Below are 24,274 nucleotides of genomic sequence, written 5' to 3' on the forward strand. Positions count from 1 at the left end.
GGGGTTCTCTCTACCTATGGACAGGGCACACTGCACTCACTCCGATGACCTGTAAACACGAGGATCCCACACAGAAAATGACACTGTAAGAAAGCTTAAGTGTTAGAATTTAGACAAAGAACCGAAAAACTGTACCAAAAGTGATGAGCCAATGAACCAGAGTTCATGGTGATTCACTCCTTCCCAGCTCTTCCTTCCCTGGCACCACTGAAGTCCACAATGGAGGGGGAGTTGTAGGACAGCGCTACAGACTGTGTCCACTCCCTCTAATACCCAGTGTGAGGGTATCTGGAGGCAAGGCCTCTAGAAAGTGATTGGGTCATAAGGGTGCCACCCTCGTGGGTGGAACAGGGTTAGTGTCTTTATTAAAGCCGCAGAGGACTCCCATGTCCCTTCAACCATGTGAGCGCTGTCCACGAACCAGGAAGTGGGCCCTCACTGGAGACCAACTGTGCCGGGGCCTTGATTTTGGACTTCCCAGCTTCCAGAAATTTTAGAAATGAACTTCTGTTGTTTATAAGGCATCCAGTCTATGGTATTCTGTTACAGCAGCCCCAACGGATTAAGACAGACAACTATTGCACAGTCTGGTTTTTGCTTTCTTCATATCTCAGGATAGCAGTTAATGGACCATATGGAGATAAGATGCTGACCTCACTAAGGATACTTATACTCCAAATGGACTGCCGAAAGTCCTTTAAGAAGTACCCCTTCCTGGGGCACCTGGATAGCTTAGTCATTGGGCATCTGCTTTTGGCTCGGGTCATGATCCCAGGGTCCTGGGATCAAGCCCCACGTCAGGCTCCCTGCTCAGCAGGGTGCCTGCTTCTCCCTCCCACTCCCCACTGCTTGTGTCCCCTCTTGCTGTGTCTCTCTGTCAAATTTGAAAAAAAAAAAAAAAAAAAAAAAGGTAGTACCCCTTCCTAAGAGAATTGCTCTGGCCTGGCTTGCCTCCAGAACTGGGACCCACATTTTAGTTGTCCCAGATGTGGACTTAGTTTTTACTTCCCCATCTCTCACAGAAGTCCTGCTTCTCCCCTGGGACAGTCCATCCCTCCATACCAATCCTGAACTACCATGTCTGATATTAGTCCAAATCAGATTCCTAGGAGATACAAAAATTTTTTTATTTCAGTAGACATCTACAGCATTCATATATCCTGGTCTGGGGCAGGGGAAGGAGAGATGTCCATAGTTTTCCTTGTCCCCAAAAGAGGGTTAAATAGTTAAGTCACCCTTCACTCCCAGTACAGACCCTCAGAAGCCCCAGATCCTGAGCTTCACACATCAGTATATAATGGTAGGGCTCACCCTGCTCCAAAAAAGCTCCAATGGCCTGCTTCCAGGAAGGCAAGCCTCCTGTTCCTTTGTCTCTTGTGCACCCATAAGGACACAGAATCCTTTTGTCTGGCCAGGCACGTGTTGGTGAACCCCAGGAGAATGTATCCAAGTCTCCATCTGTAGCAACTGAACTAGGCCTTGGATACCCCATTTTCGAGCATCCCTGAGGTCAGTCGCTGGAGGTACTGCTGACGCAGAGGGGGCAACTGGGGATAGAGCTCAAAGCCTTCTGGGAGGGCAGAATTAGGGAACTTATAGTGGAGAAGGTGCTGCCGGAGACCCTGCAAAAAGGGAAGAAATTTTATGAAGTAGCTACTGAGATCCTGTTGAGATCTGTCCCCCAAGACCTACTATTTCCCCCCATCCAGGATGTGCCCCGTCCTACCTCATCTGCCAGCAGCCAAGTTTTCTGCAGCAGGCTTCTGCGGGCAGCTTTGACCTCCTCCTAGAAGCAGAACAGGGAGGGAGAGATGGCACTGGGCCCAGGGCTGACACCCATCATTGCCCTCATCCAACCCTCATCTCCTCCCCAGCTGACCCAGAGGCAGCTCAGTTGCAGTCTCTCTTCCACCCTCTGGTGATGGAGTTGTAACTTACTGAGCTCTTGGGGTCCTGGGAGAAGATGAAGCTGTTGACATGGGCCACGGCCACAGCATAGAGCACAGGGCACCAACGTGGACAGAGGGCACCGGTAACCAGAGCCCGGAAATAGAGCTGAAGGAGGGCCAGGTTGTCTTCGGGAGGTTCTGTATAGCACTCCAAGGACACAGGCAGCTGTGACAGGGGCAATGAGACATGCTGACAACAGGGTGGAGGCCTGATGGTCACCTGAGCCAAATCGTGAGGCAGAGATAAGATCCTGGACAGACATCTATTCCTGTCTATCGTAAGAACTGAGGTTAAAGACTAAAGAGCTGGGAAGCAGGGAAAACTGGGAAATTGGGAAGCAGTAGTAAATTTCTACTGCCTACCACTACTTGTTTAATCTGCTTAAAACTAAACTTTCAAAATGTCACATTCAACTGCTCAAGCATATTATGAAACCTTTCTTTTTTTTTTTTTTTTAAGATTTTATTTATTTATTTGACAGAGAGAAATCACAAGTAGGCAGAGAGGCAGACAGAGAGAGAGGAGGAAGCAGGCTCCCTGCTGAACAGAAAGCCCGATGTGGGGCTTGAACCCAGGACCTGGGATCATGACCTGAGCTGAAGGCAGCGGCTTAACCCACTGAGCCACCCAGGAGCCCCATGAAACCTTTCTAAGGTTCTTTTTTTTCTTTTTTAAGATTTTATTTATTTATTTGACAGAGATCACAAGTGGGCAGAGAGGCAGGCAGAGAGAGGAGGAAGCAGGCTCCCTGCCGAGCAGAGAACTCGATGTGGGTGCCCCTCTAAAGTTCCTTTTCTTTGGACCAGTAACTCCCTAAAAAAATCACTCTCAATTCAGTGCAGAAATGATTATGAGAGGGGCACCTGGGTGGCTCACTCAGTACAGCATGCAACGCTTGATCTTGGGGTTGTAAGTTCGAGCCCTACATTGGGTGAAGAGATTATTTTAAAGAATAAAATCTCAAAAAAAAAAAAAAAAAAGGAGGGATGCTTGGATGGCTCAGTTGGTTAAGTGTCTGCCTTCAGCTCAGGTCATGATCCTAGGGTCCTGGGATCAAGTCCCACATCAGGCTCCTTGCTCCTTGCTCAGTGGGGAGTCTGCTTCTCCCTCTGGCTCCCCCTGCTTGTGCTCTGACAAATAAATAAATAAAATTAAAAAAAAAAAGACAGGATTATGAGAGAAAGAGATAAAGTTTATATCCAGTGGTGTTTATCATAGTGTTACTTCAAATAGCAAAAAACTAGAAAACCACTGTCGCTGGGAAGGGCAAAGGGAGAAGTAGGGGCGCCTGGGTGGCTCAGGCGCCAGTGGGTTGAGCCTCTGCCTTTGGCTCAGGTCGTGATCCCAGGGTCCTGGGATCGAGCCCTGCATCAGGCTCTCTGCTCAGCAGGGAGCCTGCTTCCTCCTATCCCTCTCTGCCTGCCTCTCTGCCTACTTGTAATCTCTCTCTCAAATAAATAAAAATCTTTAAAAAATTTTTTTTAAGTTTTCTCTTTAGTTCTTTATATAAAAGACTTATTTTATATACATGTTAAATGTATTTATTAAAATATTTAAAGTTTATCAGAATAAGTTATAAAGAAAAAAAAAAACCCCAAACCTTAAGAAAGTTAACTCTCTACAGCTTATATGTTTAACCATTTAGCTTGATTTTTGAGGCTCTCTAAGACTTTATTAGGCTTGTTCCCAACAAGTTCCTAAACTGAAATCTGGCTCCTTCTCCTTCCCACCCTGTTATATTCTTTCCTGCCTCTGAGCTTTTGCTGATGGTGTTCCACTAGGGACATACTGTCCTTACCCCAACATAAAATTCTACCCATCCTTCAGTACCCAAGTCAATCCCTGCTTCTTCCCCAAAGCTTTCTCCTTATGGGAAGCCCACTTTGATCTTTTCCTTTCCTGAATCCTGACCTAACATCTAAAATGTGAATAACTTAGAACTCTGTTAGGTTTTACTATGTCTCTCATCTAGATTGTAGCACTGAGTAATGAGTTGTGGCTTGCTAATAATAACCAATACATCCTATATGCCAGATACCCTGTTAAAGCCTTTCCATGATTCTGTTAATCTCGTCAAAATCCACCAGAAGGTAAGGAACCTGAGGACCATCAAAGCTCCCCACTGCTCAGGACACCCTCCCAGGCCCAGCACAGGAAGGCCACAACAGGTTCTGGTGGCCTGAGAAAGTACCTGGGTCAGAGGCAGGCCCAGAGCTCGCAAGGCTCCCACATGCTCCCCAAAGAGGGCAAGACGCAGAGTGACGCTGAACCGGCGCTGCAGGGGAAGGAGAACCAGGGCTCCAAAGAGGTGGTCCCCGTAAGAGACAGCCTCAAAGTGCTCCAGGAAGCTGGCATAGAGGTCAGGGAAAGACGCCAGGCCGGGAAGTGGGCAATCCAGCTTGAGGTCCAGCAGAACTTGAGGCTGGCAGAGCCGGGCCAGGAGCGCGGCCACCAGATGTTGTACTGGGGTCTCCCGGAATAGTTCACTGTCCACGAGGAACACACACATGAGCCGTGCCAGGCGGGCGGCGGGAGGCACGGCCCAGAGGGCCTGAGGGCGCCAGCTCTCCAGGACTAGCACCCACTGCAGAGCCCGCAGAGCCGTGCCTATAGTGTCAGCAGGAGGGAGCCCCAGGGAAGTGTCTGCGGCCTGGTGGTAGAGGTGGATCAGTGGCAGGAAAGGCCAGTCGGTGGGCAGCAGTGGCTCCTTTGGCACAGGGAGCAGCAGGCCGGGGACTCGCTGCAGCTCCCCTCGGTATGAGGCCTGCGAGGCTAGCAGGCTGGCTCGGGCCAGTGAGCAGTGGGTCAGGTAGCAGCTGCGGATGCTGGGGAGGTCGTGGCAGGCCTGAGCCAGCAGAGCGCCTCGCCTACACCCTGAGTCCTTGCTGTTCCCTAAGGACAGCCGGTCAGAGAAGTCGGCTGCCTCCAGACCCCCTGATGCTCTTTCCCTGCAACAGAATCCAAAAGCCCAAAGTGACCGCTCGAACCACAGTGCTCTGGACACCATGCCAGCTCTCCAGGGCTTCCTAGAGGTTCCAGGTCAATCCTGCTCTTTCCTGTTCCCTAATCACTTTCTATGTAGTGCATGTAGTAATTAAGAGGGTGGGCATCAGAGTCCACTGCCTAGGGACAGGCTAATGGGGCTTCTCAGTGCCTCAGTTTCCTCACAGTAAAATGGGGATAACAGTACCTATCTCATAGTACTGGGAAAACACAAGAGAAGTACTTAAGAAGTGGCCAGTTACAGAGTAAGCACTCGGTCCCCATTAGCTGTTATGTGTATATAGCTAGTTTATACGCCACTTCTTAGCTGAGCGGTCATACGGGATTCTCACTGTTATTCTCTAGCGTGGGTATCTTCATCCCACTTTACTGATGAGAAACAGAAGCTCTGACACGGAGAGCACAATCCACGGAAGAAAGGGGATTAAACCCAGGGCCCCTGGCTCCATATTCAGGGCTGCTTCATCAACACCCACAGCAGCCTCTCAAAGGGCCGAGTTGATGTCACCAAGCCTGGACTCACGGGAGGAACTCCAGACGGAATACACAACTCAGCAGGAGCTCATGGGCAAGGTGCTCACTTCCGGGCAGCAGTCGGCTCAGCAAGGCCAAGACCATACTGTGATGGAGGGCGGTGTTGATGGCCAGATCTGGCTGGACTGTTGCCTACGAACAGAGAAGCGGGGTATGAGAGGGACAGAACAGAGAGATGTGAGGACACGTGCACAGAGAATAGCTGCCCAGATCCTAGGCATGTCTAGAGCGGAGGAGGGTGTGCATGGACTGCCAGAAGCAGCACAGGCTCCAAAGAAGGTGGGGAGGGGTGGTGGTTAATGGGAGGTGGGGGGAAGGACAGTGGTACGGGGGACTGGGCTGTACCTACCGCTTTCTGCGCCAGGATGAGTGCCAGGTACTGCAGGTGGTACTCATGGCGCAAGGCCCACGCAGAGAAGGGCGTGAGGTGTGGGGCGGCCATGGGAGCTAAACATTGGAGGAAGTAGTTCTGGAGTCCCCGTGTGGCCAATATGGCAGCCAGCTGAAGGAAAGCAAACTTGTTCAGTTCTGAAGGGAACTTTGATCTTTCAAAGGGCATAGGGGTTCCTCAGGTGGCTGCCCCCTCCCCAGACAAACTCACAGAAATGGGGGCTGGCAGGAGAGACCTCCCTTCCCCCAGTGGTAACTTTTGTTCTGACTCTTGCTGTATAGCCACTCCATGCCCCTCACCCCCCCACCTGACCCCGTACCAGGCGCCTAGGTCTCACCTGGTCACACAGCCCCTTGTGGATCCGGGCCAAGGTGTTGAAAAGACAGAGAAGGGCAGTGAGGAACGGGAACGGTGAGGCTGAGCCAGCCAAACTGAGAGAGAGGCGGCCTCCTGTGCTGCCCAGTGACACGAGGCTGGGGAGAGCTTCAGGGGCCCGAACACAGAACTGCGGGTTGCAGAGAGGGGAGCAGCTCCTGGAGGCAGAATGAAGGAGCTGAGAGGGGCTCTGGCCTGATGTGTGCCAGGCCAGAAAAGAGCTGCTTGGTCTGCCACCAAGGCCAGCAGGAACCTGGCTATGTGGACCTATACCCACACTCCTCAGAGTCCTCAAGTGCTGCCCGCTAGGGAGTCAGGTTTCCTCTGGTTGAGAGGTTCTATTTGGGATGGATGAGGGAGCTAGACCCAGGAGTCCCACGGGAAAAGAAGCTGCCTCCTCCCCGCTGCTCCCACTTCCCAACCACACCCCCCACCAAAGTACATACCCAAAAGTACATAATCCTCCCCCCTACCCCCACTTCCCAACCTCCACCCCCACATACAGTACATACCCAAGAGAATCCCACAGGCTGCCCAGACTGGGTGTGCGCAGCAAGGGTAACAGCAGGCTCTCTGACAGGCGCTCCATATCCTGTAGCCAATCCCCTGGGCACAGGCTTGGCTGGGGGACCAAGGAGCTCACTGAGCTAAGAGCCCAAGACACCCATTCTCCTAGACCCTGGGTCCCCAGGCCAAGCCGATTACTCTAAGAGCCCACGAGTCAAGTGTTTGGAGGCTTCTGCCTTCTGACCCTCTGGAGAGAAAAGACCCCGAGGTTGTTCCAACACCCACTATCTTCCTCCAGGGAGACAGAGCTGCTGCTTGGGGGTCTCTGATCCCCACCAACATAGCTCCTTTGCAGTTCCAATGGACGTGGAGGGAGAAAAAGGAAGAAAGGTGGGAGGAAAAACATGGAGAGCAGGAAAAAGCAGAATGGGGAAGTAGGGGTGGAGAGGTGGAAACAGAGAGGGAGATGGAGGGTGGTGTGTAAAGACAGAGGCAGGCATGCAGGGCACAGAGGAAGGCTGGCAGGCCACACTCACCTGCTGGCTCCAGGCCTGGTAGTGTGCATCTAGGAAGAGCAGGCAGGCCGTGGGCACTGGGCCCAGGGCCTGCCACATCTCAGGTCTGGGCAGCAACTTCAAGGTCTGTCTTAGACAGGGCTCCACAAGAGGCTGGAGCCCGGACACCTGTGTCCAAGTGATCGAGGAAGGGGTGGCCGACACACTGGCCCCAGCACTGTCACTACAGGAGTGCCAAAAGGGGTCACAGTGAAGGTCTGGATGCCTCGAGGGCCCCATAAGCTCTACCCACCCTCTCCCTCTGAAGGTGTGCTTCTCCCCATTCTGGAGCTCAGAGCTATCTATAACCCACCTGCTGGGTTCAGGGGCGGTGCTGCTGGTAGCCAGGGTCAGCTGGGCAAGGAGAGTGAGCAAGGACGCTATCCGATGCATGGACAAGGGCCGAGCGGGCTGTGTGCTGAGCTCCTCTGGCACGGCCTGCAGGGCCCGCATCAGCACTGGGTACAGCTCCCTGGGAGAGAACAGTTACTATCCGTCAGTGTATGAAGACCCTGAATGGGGAAATGGGAGACACAAGGCAGGGCGCTCCCCCAGGGATCTGCAGGCTGGTTAAGGTGGTTCCGGAGGCAGAGGCCCCAGAGCTGGGTACTTGTGGAAGGCTTCAGAGGGAAGGAAGGCTGGGGGCGGAAGGGAAAGAGGTAGACCTTCCAGGCTTCCTCCCACAGGGGATTTAAATCGGATTTCACCAAGCTACTGAGGCTGTCGTGCACAGAATGTGGTTACCTCAGCTTTGTTCTACTGTCCCCTGGCTGGTCCTGGCCCCCAGGCTTCCTTCGTTCCTCCCAGAATCCCCTCCTCCTCATTCTCAGCATCCCTCTGAGCTGGACTCATTGAGCAAGGCTGGGCCATCAGATTAGGCCCGAGTGCACAACTGGAGGGGTCTACAAGGGAGCCTCCTCCCATCTCTCCTCACCTGTAAAGGTCAGCACCTTGGCCATAGGAGGCAGCCACAGCCCACAGACGGAAGGCCTCGCTGTTCAGAGCCTCAGCTTCCTCTGGGGGCAAGGCCATTTCCTGGGGAGCCTCTGCTAGAAAGCGGCTCAGGCGGCTCCGGAGATCAAAGCTGCTCAGCTGAGGGTGAGAGGGCAGAGTCTGGCATCCCATTCAGCTGTGGGCCCAAGCGGCCTCAGGTTCTCTTGCTATGGCGATGGGCCCAATTCAGCCCTGTTCCAGGCCCCTCTTGTGCCACGGGGTCTTCGCTCTGGGCCAGGATGAAACTACCTCAGCCATCCCTCCCTCCCCTCCTTCTTTCTAGCAAGCACTTGCTAGACACCTTTTCTAGGGCGACTTGGCTATGGGTGATGGCTGCCCATCTCTACGTGGCTCTCCTGGTCAGGGAAGAGGGAGCTCTTTAGGTAACGAAAATACAGTGGGCCTAGAGAATACACTAGATTCCAAGTGACTAGGTTTCCGGCTGGTGGTTCCTGTTGCATTTCAGAGCAACTGGATCAGAGGTGAAGAAGAAGATAGCATGAGCCAGTTACCCAGAGCCCAGAGGCCATGCTTAGCCCCCAGCCCAGCCCTGTCATCAGCCCTTCATCTCTGGACCTTCGTCCTGCTCACCAGTCGGGCAGCGATGTTCCTACCAGCCGAGGCCAGGACACGAAGCAGTTTCATGGCAGCGGCACAGGGCACTCTGTGTAGGCTGGAGGCAGGCCCCGCTCCCATGGGGGACCAGCTGGTGGGCAGGAACTCCCGAACCACAGTCTCTATTAGCCGAGGGCACTCTAGGACCTGTGGAGAACAGGAAGAAAAGGGAGGCAGGGAGGCTGAGGGTCAGGCCCAGGCCCAGCTAGGCTCTTTGCCCATTCCCCATCTCCTCTCCTCTTTCTCACCCTTGTGGCTGACTCTAGGGAATGCCGGGCCAGACGGATGAGCACAGCTAGGATGTCAAGGACCACAGAAGGTGCTGGGCAGGTGACCTCCAGCAAGTAGCGCAGCCGAGGCAGCAGGTTGGTAGCCAGAAGCCCCTGGTGATCAGAGATAAACCCAGTGCCACACACAGCTGGGCCCCAAGCCCCAGTGACCGTTCTTGCCCAAGATGTGCTTGCCTGTGGGGGCGCTAATGTGGAGCAGTCTGTTGAGTGTCCGACTCTTGACTTCAGGTCATGAACTCAGGGTTGTGGGATCGAGCACCATGCTGGGCTCTCCGCTGCTCAAGGAGCCTGCTTGGATTCTCTTTCTGCACCACCCCCCATCCCCAAAAGACGTGCTCGATCTCAAGGTTGGGGGACAGGTGCAGCTGCCCAGCGTCTTTACCTTGATGACATCGTGTCGAGCCAGGTCAGATGGAGGCCGGTTTCCTTGCTCAGGGCTCTTCCTTTTTACTTTCTCCGCTGGAGGCTCTTCATCTTCATCCTCATCGTCCTCGTCTTTCTGGCTGGGCATCAGAGGGAACACCAAAGCTCCATGGTACCAGGAGAAGGTGCTGTCAAGGAGCTCCTGCCATAGGGAAGAAAAGGGGGTGGGAAGAAGAGGAAGGAGTCAGGCCCCAAAAGGGCCTAGGAGTAGTCAGCAGAAGCCTTGCACTAAGAAAAGAAAACAAGGCTGTTGGGTGTAGGGGCTCTTAGGAGAAGACAGTGCTGCTGCCATCCCCTTCTCTGCTCTGCTGGGCAAAGCCTTTGCAGGGAGGGTGTGCACAGGAGCAGGGGGTAGGGAACCTGATGCCTCCAAGCTCCGTGTCTATCCCTGTGTACCTCATCTCCAGGAGCCACCAGCAGAGCCCGAAGAGCCTGGACTGCAGCTGCAATGACCCCATCCACTCTGTCATCCAGGGAGAAGCGCAGCAGGAAGAGGAAACCAGCATCCAAAAGGAGGCGCAGGACACTGCCCACTAGGCGGTCCCCGAACTCACCAGCCTGGGCCTGGGGGGCAGGGGAAAACCTGGCTAAAGATGCTGAAGTTATAGAGTCTTTGTCCTAAGCCCTACATTTGCCCACCAATGACCCTGGGTTTGTCCCATTCCCAGTCTGTCCCAAGGAGAGCTGCTATATGGGCTCCTGGGGTCAAATGAAAAGGAGGTGGGGAAGTCTGGGGTCGGGGTAGGGGGGCGAGGCATGGGGGCAGGCAGGACCGGGCGGGCAGTTCACTCACCCTGCCGATGACCTGGGCCAACACGTGCAGCGCTAATGCTCTCTGCTGGGACACCTGGCTGCGCGTCAGGTGGAAGAGCTCCTGCAGGGAGTACCCTGCTCTCTGGGGCAGGGACAAGATGTCAGAAGAAGCCAACCCACGGGGCAGCAACCCCCAACCAATAAACAGAAACCCCTATATTCCCAGGCACTGCGTTAGTTGTCAAGGGGAAGACAAAGTTAAGTAAGTGGTTATCTCTTGCCTCGTCTCTCCATGGAGAGAAACTGGTAAAGAAGGTAAGATTTGCACATAAGTAACCACAGCATAAAGCAGACAGGGAGAAATGCAGCAATCTGTGTTTAACTTGCAACAAGAGAATAAGAGAGAGAGAAGGGGGGATGTGGGGGCGCCTGGGTGGCTCAGTGGGTTAAAGCCTCTGCCTTTGGCTCAGGTCATGATCCCGGAGTCCTGGGATCGAGCCCCGCATCGGGTTCTCTGCTCAGCGGGGAGCCAGCTTCCTCCTCTCTCTCTGCCTGCCTCTCTGCCTACTTGTGATCTGTCTGTCAAATGAATGAATAAAATCTTAAAAAAAAAAAAACAGGGGGGGCGGAATGTGGAAAAGTGATGTTGTCTCAGTGGGTAGAGGGAGCTTCCATTGCCTGGAGCCCTGAGCCTGGAGGTCCCTGAGCACATCCTGTTTGCGGGGGAGAGAGCACCACAGTGGTGAGGTGGGAGTGAGAAGGCAGAGCTAGAGGGTCAGCAGGGAGACACTGTCCAAGGGCTGCCTTGCCAGGCTAACGAGCCAAGACTATTCTGTGGTCAGAAGGGAGCCAGGAAACTTTCCAAGGCAAGGTGTGGCCTGGGTTGGCCCAGAGGGAATCAGTATGGCCGCCCTGTGAGGGCTGGATGGGAAGATGTGGCGACCGAACAGGTAAGAGGGAGCAAGCCTCTTCTGTAGAAAGCACCAGGAGAGGTGACAGACATAAAACTGGCAAGTTCGGGCAAGACTGGAATGTGAAGGGAAGAGGAGAAACATTTTGAGCTTAAGAACCTATGCATAACAAGGCCATGAAATGGAACAGGCTACAGAGAAGGCCCAAGGCAAGTGACCAGAGGTCCTCTTCCATACGGCAGATAAAGGCACTTGCTGAGAGCTGCCCAGTCCTCCCTGGGCCCATGTATCACCTCTGCCTCTTCTCCATGGTGGTGTAGCCCCAGATGGGTGGGTAGGTCCACGTCGGGGGCCAGGAGCTCTCCCTGAAGATTAAATCGGGCTTGCATCCTCTAATGGGAAGAGAAAGAAGACTGTAGGCTGGGGACACAGCAACTTCCCTACACCCACTCTTCACCTTTCATCCCAGGCCTCGGGTCCTGACTCTACCCCTGAGTGGAAACAGGACTCCCTTGACACCAGGGGACAGGCAGGGTGATGGGAGAGGAGGAGGACTGTAAAGGAGACATGTTCCTCAAGCTCCAGGGATTTGGAAAAGGGCCTGAGTTTGGGTGCCAGAGCATGGGGGAAAGAACAAGTGATATGGTCCCAATGGGTAGGGCTTCCATGGCCACTCCCAGCCTGCTCCCCGCCTCGTAGGCTGGCCGGCCCTCCTCACCTCCTGTGTCCGCTTCTTTCGGAGCGGAGGCAGATCCTGGGTCCAGTGCAGCTTCTCCAGCTCCACGGTGTCCATGTGCACCCATTCTTTGTGGGGGGTCAGAGGCAGGGCCAGAGCTAGGAAGATAGAAGTGGAGCGATATTCCCTAAGGAGCTCAGCTCACTGATCCCCTGGGGTCCCAGCCATTACCCCGCAGCTGCCACACCTACCTCTGCCCAAGGGTGTGGCAGCCACTGCCTTTAACTAGAGTTAAGTGGCACAGCCCAGGGGCTGGAACTCCTGGGAATTGGGCAAATATCTCAGATATGGCAGAACACACCCAGGCCTGGGCTCTACCCTTTGCTGACCCCAAGTACTTGCTGGGAGGGGCAAGAGAAAGAGAATGAGGTAAAGAAAAGGAGAGAGAGGGAGCAAAGGAGGAAGGGAGGACCATATATATCAAGGAAAACACAGTTCTCTATTGCCTAGTACTGACCTTTTTTTTTTTTTTTAAATTCATTTATTTGACAGAGATCACAGGTAGGCAGAGAGGCAGGTAGAGAGAGAGGAGGAAGCAGGCTTCCTGCTGAGCAGAGAGCCCGATGCGGGACTCGATCCAAGGACCCTGGCATCATGACCTGAGCCAAAGGCAGAAGCTTTAACCCACTGAGCCACCCAGGCACCCCAGTACTGACCTTCTAAAGAAGCAGCGGAGTGGGGCATTGAGGGGTAGCGACCCTGCTTCTGTGGGCAAGATACAGAAACACACATCCGGGAAACCCTCCTTTTTCTCCCCCAACCCTCACCTGACCTGCTCAGCTGGCCTGGAGCTCACTGAGCGGCAGGAGCTTCCTGGCTTTCATAATCTAATTTCTTCTTTTGTTAATCACTAATAAAATAATCCAGGTCCTGGGAAATGAGTGCTCCCACTGGCCTCTCTGCTTTAGGTCTGGCATGTTCATAAGACCTACGTCAGCCTCTTCTCCATTGACCGGGCCCTGCCGTTTCCCCGCCTCAGCACGGACAGTGGAGGCAGAAAACCGTGGGGTGGACAAAGCCAGAGCTGGGGTGGTTCCCATAAAGGTGGGTGGAGATGATCTGCTGGGGGAGGGTTCAGCCGTCACATCCTGCTGCCACTTACTGGGGGAGGGAGAGAAGGAGCAGTAACAGGACAAGAAAACAGGAAGCCCAGGAAGGAAAAACATACATATCAACAAATAAAGACTGATTTCCAGACAATAATGAAGATTAATGTTAGATGTGCAAGGACAGAGAAGATTCTCTTTTCCCATCTGCCAGGCCTAGAAGAAGGGATACTTTCCTCTGCTTTTATTCCCCCAAAGATGTCCCCTTTTGTCCAAACCTGGGGCTCCTGGATCCAGATCATCTTCCTGCCTGGGCTCACTTGCAAAAGTTGGCACAATGGGTTCCTCTCCAGTGACCTCAACAGAGTGTCCTCCTGGCCTCTGCTCCTCTGTGGTCTTCTCTCCTGCTTGCTCATGGGTGTGGGTGGGAGACCTCAGGAAGGCAACCAAGCTGGGATCTAGAGGAAAGGATGGGAGAGTGAGTGGTGACAGATCCTCCCCAGGCTCCTGTAGACCTGAAACCTGCTGAACACTGTCTGTCTGCCGGTGCCAAGGCCAGGACAAGCCTCTTCCCACACCTGGCCTGAGCCCCCTGGGTTCTCCTGCGACCTCAATGACCCATACCTGTCACTAGGACCTACCCACCCACCCTTCTGTCCATTCTTCTCAGTCCTCTGGCCCACCCAGGTTCCTGCCCGCCCCTGTGCTTGGCCCCAGGTCAGAGGCCCAAGGGGAGTGGCTGTGGAATAAATGAATGAATGCTGACTAGGGCCCAAGAGAAGGCATTTCAGGGAACCATTTCTCTTGCTTTCAGCTAATTTAGTTACACACAAGTATTTACTGGAACCTAATCTATGTATGTTCTATGAAGGTACTAAGTATACAGTTTGGGACAAGCCCAAAGTACAAGTGGTACTGTGGGGGTGAACAGAAACCATGAACATGTCACAGCTGTGCTAGAGAGGGTGCAGCTATCACACAGCATACGTATCCTAGAGTAGTACAGCATACACAATATAGTGGTTTAGAGCAGGGCCTGTCAGACCCGAGACACCCGGGTTTACATCTCGTCTGTGCTCCTTACCAGTCATGTGACTAGGGGAGAATTTCTTCAAGTTTTGAGGCTCGGGTTTTTTCCCTAAGTAAATGACTAGTATACTAGTATATACTAGTATACTACCTACCTTCCAGGACATATTTGAGGACAGAATGAAATAATGCAGTCAGATACCCAGCAAAAGGTCTGGCCCTCTCAGCAGGCCTTCATCAGTGAGTGGGGGTCCCTTCCGAGACCCGGCCTGGCAGGAAGCCCAGCGTGCCATACCAAGCTGAGCCAGCAACCGCTGCTGCTCCCGCAGGATCTCCTCAGGGGCCATGGCATGCAGTTTTGCTACATTCTCTTCATGGATGGTCTGGGCTTCCTGCTCAGCATTCTTGCTCCCGAGCCCCTTCCCGGTGACCAGATGGGGTCCCTGGAAGCCACAGCTGCCCCAGCAGGAGCCCTGCTCCCGAGGTGTGAGTGCCTCACAGGAAGCAGCACCTGGAACAAGTGTATCATCGGTTTCACTGCCTTGCCCCAGCCGGGCCTTCTGGCCCTCTTCCCTAACCCCATTAGTCCTGGAGACCGAAGGAGACCCCAGAGATTTCCCAGGCACAGAGCAGAGACATCCCTTTACCTACCCTCCCACCCCCCAGTAAGGCAAACACAGGCTGGATTGGGTGGAGACCTCTCCACTCATTTTTCCCCTTTCTGAGGGATACTTCCCTAAGAAACATCCTACTTTCTGACTCTTTTCTTGGGTGTCCAGGTAGCCGTCTGCCTCCAGAAGCCTGCCCCCAGCTCTTTTGCTAATTAAATCATTATAGGAATTCCAGCTTACATCTTTATTTTACAGTCTCTGACAAACACCTCTGTCTCCTTCCTTTTGTCTAGGGTCGAATAATGGCCTGCATTTCCCCTGCACTTAAGATCCGGATGTAGACCCGAGCCACTGGTACTCAATACTGTAAGTGGGGATAATGGACAGCTTTCTCTTTAGATGGCTCAAATGCCATCTAAATACGCCTTCATATTTGACACAGGGTAGACTTATACCCTAAGGTGACTCTATGATTGTGTATTACAAAAAGGTCAAGCCCAAGTCTCTTCAAACCCAGCTTACCATCTGGTGGATCCGGGGTAGACACTTCTCTAACTGGTGGGACACTGGTTTCAGATGCTCTCTTTGCTGCAATTTCTTGGGCAAAGATGCTTCTCTTACCAGATGTTGCAGACTTCCCCTATAGGGCAAGAAGAAAACTCAGGAGACTGATGGCTCACTACCCCCTTTTCTTCTCAACCTCTTTACACTAAGGCCACTGGAACAAAGAGATAAAACAACTTGCTTAGTCTCCAAGGATCACAACCCTAGTCCTCAGAAAAAGCAGGGCTCTACAGGAGGACAGGTCTTGAAGTGTGTCAAATTTGGGTTGGATTTCTGGTTCCTCTACCTATTAGATATGTGGTGTTGGACAAGTTACTTATCTTTTCAGGGTCTCAGTGTCCTCATCTGAAAAATGGGGATGATGTTACCTACCTTACAGGGTTGTTATGAGGATTAAGTAATGTGTATAAAGCACTTAGCATGGTGCTGCCTTAACAAGAGAAACTGTTTATCATTATTCAGATTATCTGCCTGAAGAACAGGCACTATGAGGCTCACCTAATGTCTCCTAAACACCACCTAAGCACCTTGCCTACCTGTCTCTCCTGTGAGCGATGAAACACAGGAGGGAAAGCAACACCACTGGGCATAGGCAGGTTCACTGCCACTGAACTTGTATCTCGTTCCTGCAGCAACAAAGCACAATGTAGTGAAGGTACTGAGATTTCCCCAGGCTGAACACTATCCCACTAGCCCCAATTCTGTATGACTCGGAATCTCTCTAGGGAGTTATGAATGCACCTTGCTTCTTTGGGTACAGTGATTCTAAAGCAGCCCAAAACTGACTGCAGGGGGATAAAATCCCACCTTTCTGAATCACCCTCTACTCATATGGCTCACCATACCCACCCAATATCCTCACTGTCCCAGGATGCCTCATCCCACTCAACCAGGGTGAGACGCACAATAATCTTAGTCAAGACGGCAGTGATGTGCTGATCATGCCTGTTCAGCCTCTCTTCAGGGTCCTCATGTTCAGGCAGGGGGCAGCCGGGGCTGGGTCTAGCTCTCTTCGGGGGAGCAGGGACCAAAGCTGGGGGCGAATCTGGGAGGTCTGAGAAAGAAAAAAACCCCGGATGTGAGGATAGTCATTCTTTCCCAGGAAGAGACTGAGGGCAGGAGGAAACCAAAGAAAGAAAGGCAGCTGCTGTAGGGTCCTGGCTCAAGCTGTGTCACCCTGGGCAAGATATTTAACCTCTGTGAATCTCAGTTTCTTCATATGTAAAATGGGGCTGCAGCAACAGAGGTTATGCAGTGTTTGAAATAATGATGGGGAAAAAATCCAGCCACATCAGGGAGAGGGAGAGGACCCTGAGGCCACACCCTCTCTCTTTCTCAGCCTCACATCCACCGCCACTCACTGTCCAGTGTCACCACATCCCGACGGTCCTGCAGCAGAGGCTGGTCCAGGTTAGTGTTGCCACCTCCCCTACTTCCTTTCTTCACCAGTTGTACTGCTGGAGCTGCACCAGTTGCAAGAAACTGACTCTGGAAGCGCAGCAGGTCCACCTCTGACTCCCCTGGCTTTGGTCTCGACAGCATCTCGAGCTGCTGCTCTCCTGCAGTTCTTTCCAGCACTGCTTTGGTGTGGGGACTGCCTCTCATTCAACCCTACAAACAATAAAGTTGATGGGCCCTCTGCAACTGAACCCTGACTCTCTTTATTGTGCATCAGAAAAGACACTTCTTAGGTTCACATCAACTCATTCCTTCTCATTCATACCTTATTGCCACCCCCTCCCTGTTTAGCCCTCCTTGAAGTCATCAGCCTAATAATATTTACTGCCAACTGAAGATTGTTTACAATCTGTGGATGATAAAAAGTCTCAGGAACAACTGTAGGGAATCTAAGAAAAATAACATCAGGAGCCAGGCAGATAGGGAATAATGATTCTGTATCAAACTAGAGAGACTATGCCTGGCCTAAAGGTGTTCAAATTATTAAACCAACCAACCAACCAACCAACCAACACTTGGACTATAAAAGATCAACATATAAAAATCATCTGTATTCCTATACACCAGCAAAATTAACAATCAAAAGATGAAATTTAAAAAACAATGTCATTTATAATCGCATCAAAAAGAGCAAAACACTTAGGAATAAATTTCACCAAAGAAGTACAAGACTTGTACACTGTCGGGTCTGACACCTGCCCCTAGGGGTCTGCGGTCGCCGACATTTCTGGACCACCCGCATCAACAGAAAAATCACCGAGTCTCAAGTTTATGCAGCCTGAGGATGGAGGGCCGTGGCCGGGATCTCCACACCAAAGAGGCCGCGGCCACTTCAATGTAGAGCAAAGACACTCGGGGAGGCTCCCACAAAGGAACCGGATACTCTGTAGCCAGCCCTCAGCCGGGGAACTCTGAAGTCCGTCCCTCCAGAGTCGCCCCTTACTTACTCTAAGACCGCCTGGGCGCCGCCATCTTGCCCCGCAAGGGCCGCGCTTCCGCCGCCGCCGGATTCGAGCTTCCGCCCCGCACCCCAGCCACGCCTCTCGCTGGTCTGGCTCCACCCGCTCTGGGGTTTGCCAGCTTGGCGCTGGGGCACACACACCCCCTTTAAAAAAAAAGTTTATTTAGTTAAGTGATCTCGACTTCCATTCTATGTGGGACCCTGGCTCCACCCCGTGATGGAGAGCCGCATGCTCTTAAGAATGAGCCAGCCAGGCGCCCCTGCACTCGGAACCCTTGAGCGCCAAGATACTGGGCTATCCCTGCCATATCCCACCACGTAGGCTCTCTGCTGACCCTGAAAACACTCATCCTTTGGATGTACGGCAGGCACAAGCCCTTTTGCACGTACGACACCCGTGACAGAGGCAAAGTGTACTTCAGACATCCCTCTGCACTCACCAGTCCGGATAATCCCATCCTAAACCCAGCACCTAAGCTCGTGGGCAGCACCCAGAAACCGGCACACACCAAGGTGACCTCCCCACTGCGTTTATGGGTGAGCAAGAAGGTAAGCATGTAAAAGGAAAGTTGAGGCTTAATGAAGAAACTCTTGTAGGAATGGCGGTGGTGAATTGCCCACGGGGTGATCACCTTCGTGAGCAGCCCACCTTTGTTCATTCAAGTGTCTCTTCTTGGAAATTCTCCCTTTCTTCTCTCCCACCTCCTACCCCCATAGTCTTTACCTTCCTTTAAGGCCTAGCTGGAGTGAACCCTAAAATCTCTGGAACCAGGCCTATTCACTGAACTTTCCATGGAATCTTCCACCATACCACTTGCTGGCTTGTGTGGAATGCATTGCCAGTTATCAGCTCTTGCTGGGTCACCTTTCATAAGTATATGTGCTGTTCTCTTGAATAGACTGTGGGCTCCTTGGGGGCACCAGGCCTTCTTTTTGGCATCCATAGGACTCAGCATCCAGCATATTGCCTTGAATTTAGGATCCTAGTAAATCATTGCTTGACTGAAGACCATCTTAGTGCAGCCAGTGTTAGTCCATTGGTTCTCAAACTTTAGCAGGCATGAGAATCACCTTGGGGGCTTATTAAAAACAGACTACTGGGCCTCACCCTCAAGAGTTTCTGATTCAGTAGGCTTGGACAGGATCCAAGAATTTGGATTTCTTTCTTTCTTTTTTTTTTTTTTTTAAGAATTTATTTATTTATTTGACAGACAGAGAGATCACAAGTAGGCAGAGAGGCAGGCAGAGAGAGAGATAAGGAAATAGGCTCCCTGCTGAGCAGAAAGCCTGATGCAGGGGCTGGATCCCAGGACCCTGGGATCATGACCTGAGCCCAAGGCAGAGAGAGACTTAACCCACTGAACCACCCAGGCACCCAAGAATTTGCATTCCTAAGTTTCCAGGTATTCTATAGCCTCCTTCTTTAGTTCTCACAGTCTCTGCAGCAGTAAATTTCAGCTACTAGGTTTTAGCCATCCTTGGGGTCCAAAATAGTACTGTACCTGGTCAGAAGTTACGGGGAGTAAGGGAGGGGAGCTGGAGCTAGAAATCCCGGAAGAATGATAGTAGAAAATCATTGTTTGCAACCACTAATGAAATAATTGCTCCAGGCAATGATCATCAATGACTGATAAAACTATTAGGTAAAAGGTTGATGAGGATTTTATATATGATGGATCAGGTTGCCAATTTATGAATATCACTAAAAGTGAGACTAGTGGACATAATGTACTCCTGATCCGATGAAACTAGAAGTTATAAAACACTTCCCAAGTAAACCTTCCTGCCAGAAATTAAACTTGAATCTAGTGAAGGATCTAGCTCTATTAGTCTACAGGAAATATGTGTGGTAGAGGAACGTGTTAAATGATAACACAAAAATACAATTAACCAAACCCAAATTGTGGAAAATTCTACAAATGACCCAGTGTCTTCTATAAATTTCATGTCCTAGAGAGAAGGGGAACTTTTACAGATTTACAAACACATGAGACACTATCAATTAAATATATGGTCCTTGTTTGGATCTTGATTCAAATAAGCCTAATGTAAGAAGATGTTATTTTGAGACTGTTGGGGAAAACTAAACACAAATTGGGTTTTATATTAAGGATTAAAAAAATTATTGGTTATGGATATGATTTTTTTGAAAAATAAACTTTATTTTATAATAGTTTTAAGGGATGCCTGGGTGGTTCAGTCAGTTATTCATCTCTCTTTGGCTCAGGTCATGATCCCAGTGTCCTGGGATCGAGACCTACATCAGGCTCCTTGCTCAGTGAGGAACCTGCTTCTCCTTCTGCCTGCTGCTCCCCCTGTTCATGCTCTCACTTTCTACCTCTTTCTCTGACAAAAAAAAGAAAAGAAAGAAAGAAAGAGGAATAGTTTTAAGATTTTATTTATTTATTTTTAGGATTTAATTAATTTATTTGAGAGAGAGAGAGAGCATGAGCCAGGGGAAGGAGCTGAAGGAGGGAGAGGGAGAAGCAGACTCCCCTCTGAGCAGGGATCCTGATGAAGGGCTTGATCCATGACTCCGCAATCATGACCTGAGCTGAAGGGAGATGCTTAAGTGACTGACCACTCAGGTGCCCCTTTATTTACTTATTTTTAAATATAATCTCTGTCCTCCAATCTGGGGCTCAAATTCATGACCTCAAGATCAAGAATCACTTGCTCCACTGACTGAGCCAGCCAGGAGCCCCTAAAATAGCTTTAGATTTATAGGAAAATTACAGTTTCCATTTACTCCAAACATAGTTTCCCCATTTCTTAAAAAGATTATTTATTTATTTTGATAAAGGGTAGGGGGAGAGGGGGGGTAGAGGGAAAAGGAGAGAGAAAATCCCAAGCAGGCCTCATGCCCAGAGCAGAGCCTGACACAGGGCTCAATCCCACCACTGGAGCTCATGACCTGAGCCGAAATTAGGAGTTAGATGCTCAGCTGACTGAGCCACCTAAGCACCTCCAAAGATTTTATTTTTAAGTAATCTCTCTCTACACCCAACGTGGGGCTCAAAGCCACAGCCCTAAGAGCAAGAGTCACCAGCTCCACTGACTGAGCCAGCCATGTGTCCCCCATTTTTTTTTTAAGATTTTATTTATTTATTTGAGAGAGAGAGAGAGAGAGAGCACAAGTTGTGGGGAGGGTGGGGGAGAGACAGAAGGAGAAGCAGACTCCTGCTGAGCAGGGAGGCAGATGCCTCTCAATCCCAGAACCCTGGGATCATGACCTGAGCCAAAGGCAAACGCTTAACTGACTGAACCACCCAGGTGCACCATTTTTTTTGGGTGGGGGATAAAGTTTATTGAATGATAGAGTACAAAGCTCCCAAAGAGCGAGGGGACCTGAGAGGGTTGGCCTTGCCTCCCATCTTTTAAAAAAGTTTATTTATTTGAGTAATGTCTACATCCAAAGTGGGGCTTGAACCCACAACCCTGAGATCAAGAGTCACATACTCTTCTGACTGAACCAGCCAGGCACCCCCCCACTTATTTTTTATTATTTTTTATTTATTTTTATTGACATATAGTGTATTATTTGCTTCAGGGGTGCAGGTCTGTGAATCATCAGGCTTAAACAATTCACAGCACTCACCATAGCACATACCCTCCCTGATGTCCATCACCCAGCCACCCTATCCCTCCTCTCCCACCCTCAGCAACCCTCAGTTTATTTTGTGAGATTAAGAGTTGCTTATGGTTTGTCTCCCTCCCTGGTCCCATCTTGTTTTTTTTTCCTTCCCTACCTCCCAAACCCCCTGCTCTGCCTCTCAAATTCCTCACATCAGGGAGATCATGTGATAATTGTCTTTCTCTGATTGACTTATTTCACTTAGCATAATACCCTCTAGTTCCATCCACGTCGTTGCAAATGTCAGGATTTTGGAGGTTTTTTGATGGCTGCATAGTATTCCATTGTGTGTGTATATATGTATATATATACCACATCTTCTTTATCCATTCATCTCTTGTCAATTTTTAAAGTGAGCTCTATGCCTGATTTGGGGCTTGAACTCAGGACCCCAAGATCAAGAATCACAGCTCAACCTACTGAGCCAGCCAGGTGACCCATTTCCCCTGTTCTTAACATCTAACATTAACAGGTTACATTTGTTGGAATTAATGAACCGGCATGCCTGGATCATCAGGGAGCCTGCTTGAGATTCTCTTTCTCTTCTTCTGGCCCTCCCACCTCTTGTGTGTGTGTGTGTGTATGCATGTGCCCCTAAGACTTGCTTCTAAAAACTCTAGAAAGGGGCGTCTGGGTGTCTTAGTCAGTTAAGCATCTGCCTTTGGCTCAGGTCATGATCCCAGGGTCCTGGAACTGAGTCCCACAACAGGCTCGCTGCTCAGCAGAGTCTGCTTCTCCCTCTCACTCTCCCATCTGTGCTCTCGCTCTCTTTATCTCTCTCTCTCTCTCTCTCTCACACACACACATTAATAAATAAAATAAAATAAAAAGCCTAGGAAAACACCAAGAAATGGGACAATAGAAGACAATTAGCTAAGGGGCGCCTGGGTGGCTCAGTGGGTTAAGCCACTGCCTTCGGCTCAGGTCATGGTCTTGGGGTCCTGGGATCGAGCCCCGGATCGGGCTCTCTGCTCTGCAGGGAGCCTGCTTCCCCTTCTCTCTCTGCCTGCTGCCCTGCCTACTTGTGATCTCTCTCTCTCTCTGTGTCAAATAAATAAATAAAATATATTAAAAAAAAAGAAGACAATTAGCTAAGATAATCATTGAAGCAGAATGATTCATTATACTTTCCTCTCTATTTCTGTTTATGTTTAAAATATTTCATAATAGAAAGTTTTTTAGGGGCCTCTGAGTCGATTAAGCATCCAAGTCTTGATCTCAGTTCAGGTCGTGATCTCAGGGTCTCAAGTTCAAGCTCCACGTTGGGATCCACATCCAGCGTGGAGCCTACTTAAAAAAAAAAAGTAAAAAAAAAAATAGAACCAGAAAAGTATCACTTGCCAGGCTGTAAAAAGGGTCAAAAAAGGAAACACAGACAGCTAGATATAAGACCTTCAAACAAATACACTCACTCACACATATATTTCCTTTACCAGGTGACAAGGGCCCTCAGGGCCATCCCTAGGCGAAATTTTGAAGAGGACAATTTTTTTCTTTCATGTGTTCAGACCCATGTGCTGTTTCAGAAACCCCAAACTTATTGTTCTCTTCCAGCCTCCTCGGTTTGCTTCTAGGAAAAAAGTCTGAGCATTTGAAAGTCCCTTAGTGACTGTACATTGAAGTTCTGTCTTTCCTAGGGATTTACCTTTCCACTCCATCTTCACTTGGGCAAGGCGTTGCACTGATTCAGACTCAGGAATTTTAGGCAAGCAGTGTTCGGCAGGCATGAGGGCCATCCCCAGCGCCCCTGCCATCACACCAGCAGGCAGTTTGCCTCCAAGCCCTGAAGGAGCAGCCTCCTGGCTTTCTCTAAAGGGATGCGGAGCACAGTCTGCAGCCTGCCCATTCCGGACGCGGCAGGTCCCAACTCACCTCTTGAACCAGTAAGTAGTCCAGAAAGAATGGATTCTTGCTCACAGGGCAGCAAGACTATGTTGACCTCATGGCTCACCTTGATTCCCTCTTGGTCCATTCCTCTTCTTCCCTGAATGGAAAGCTGAAGCAGCTTCTTCCTGAGACTGATGGAAATTGCCATCAGGGGATTCTGCTACTATGGGCAGATGGTTTTTTGTTTGTTTGTGTGTTCGTTTGTTTGTTTTAGAGAGAGGGGGTGGGGAGAGGCAGAGGGAGAGGGAGAGGGAGAGAGAATCTCAAACAAGCTCCATGTCCAGCTCGAGGCCACCATGGGGCTTGGGGTTGGATCTCAGGATCCTGAGCTGGAAGTCAAGAGTTAGACACTTAATTGACTGTGCCACCCGGGTCCACTGGGCAGATGGTTTATCTTTCCAGGTTTGTCTGTGTCTCCTCTCTATCCTTGGCCTCCTTGGGCAGGCCTGGATCATAAAAGGCAGAGTGGGCAGATACTTACTTCACCCAAGAAGGGAGATGCCAGGGCCCAGCTCAGCTCCATCCACAATAAGGGGCTGCTGCTGGCCCTTCCTCTCCACTGTGGTCCCTTCTTACTCCCTTGGGGTAGATCATAGCTGGCTCTGGTTCTGTTCTGAGGACAGGAACTCCTGGGACAGCTGCTCCTGCATTTTGTCAAATACATTTCCTGTTGATTTGATTAGTTCCCTTCGAAGCAATGCATTTATGAAAGGAAGGAAGATTTTGCAGGCATGTATTTGCACAGGCAGCCAACCTCCTTCAGTCACACACACACACACACACACACACACACACACACACACACTTACTTTCTCCCCATCCACCCACAAAGTGTCAGTCACATTTAGAGTTTGCACAAATGCACACCCTCCCTCGTACATCACAATGCACACCCTCTCACCCACCTACACACTTCTTCCATAGAATCACACCTGCTCATATACCCTTAAAGCACGTTCCTATACCATGCTGAGAGAGAGAGAGGTTAGGAATGTGTTGCTACAGCTCAGGAAGGCAAGCACTCTGTGTGGGAACTAGAAAGTCACAAG

The 24,274-nt window shown here is 50.8% G+C and overlaps 1 protein-coding gene across 2 annotated transcripts; it reads right to left on the bottom strand.

Annotated features, from left to right (window-relative positions):
* Positions 1 to 1,108: 1,108 nt before the first annotated feature.
* Positions 1,109 to 17,744, bottom strand: RPAP1 (RNA polymerase II associated protein 1). Of its 2 annotated transcripts, none has more exons than XM_047738216.1 (25): positions 17,691 to 17,744; positions 16,647 to 16,896; positions 16,191 to 16,339; positions 15,822 to 15,911; positions 15,244 to 15,361; positions 14,406 to 14,621; positions 13,360 to 13,539; positions 12,018 to 12,133; positions 11,593 to 11,691; positions 10,429 to 10,530; positions 10,032 to 10,199; positions 9,595 to 9,777; positions 9,171 to 9,305; positions 8,899 to 9,069; positions 8,249 to 8,406; positions 7,628 to 7,786; positions 7,297 to 7,498; positions 6,766 to 6,875; positions 6,216 to 6,411; positions 5,837 to 5,989; positions 5,477 to 5,619; positions 4,142 to 4,898; positions 1,939 to 2,169; positions 1,727 to 1,786; positions 1,109 to 1,622 (listed from the first exon to the last, which is right to left on the bottom strand). In XM_047738216.1, exons 2-25 carry the CDS (start codon positions 16,888 to 16,890, stop codon positions 1,473 to 1,475), a joined length of 4,290 nt encoding a protein of 1,429 aa, XP_047594172.1. In that variant the 5' UTR covers positions 16,891 to 16,896; positions 17,691 to 17,744; the 3' UTR covers positions 1,109 to 1,472. The 2 variants fall into 2 exon arrangements, with proteins under 2 accessions (XP_047594172.1, XP_047594173.1); XM_047738217.1 differs by lacking the exon at positions 17,691 to 17,744 and adding an exon at positions 17,009 to 17,092 and having other exon boundaries at positions 1,939 to 2,115.
* Positions 17,745 to 24,274: the final 6,530 nt, after the last annotated feature.

Source organism: Lutra lutra, chromosome 7 (assembly GCF_902655055.1).
Source record: "Lutra lutra chromosome 7, mLutLut1.2, whole genome shotgun sequence".
Classification (NCBI taxonomy): Eukaryota; Metazoa; Chordata; class Mammalia; order Carnivora; family Mustelidae; genus Lutra; species Lutra lutra.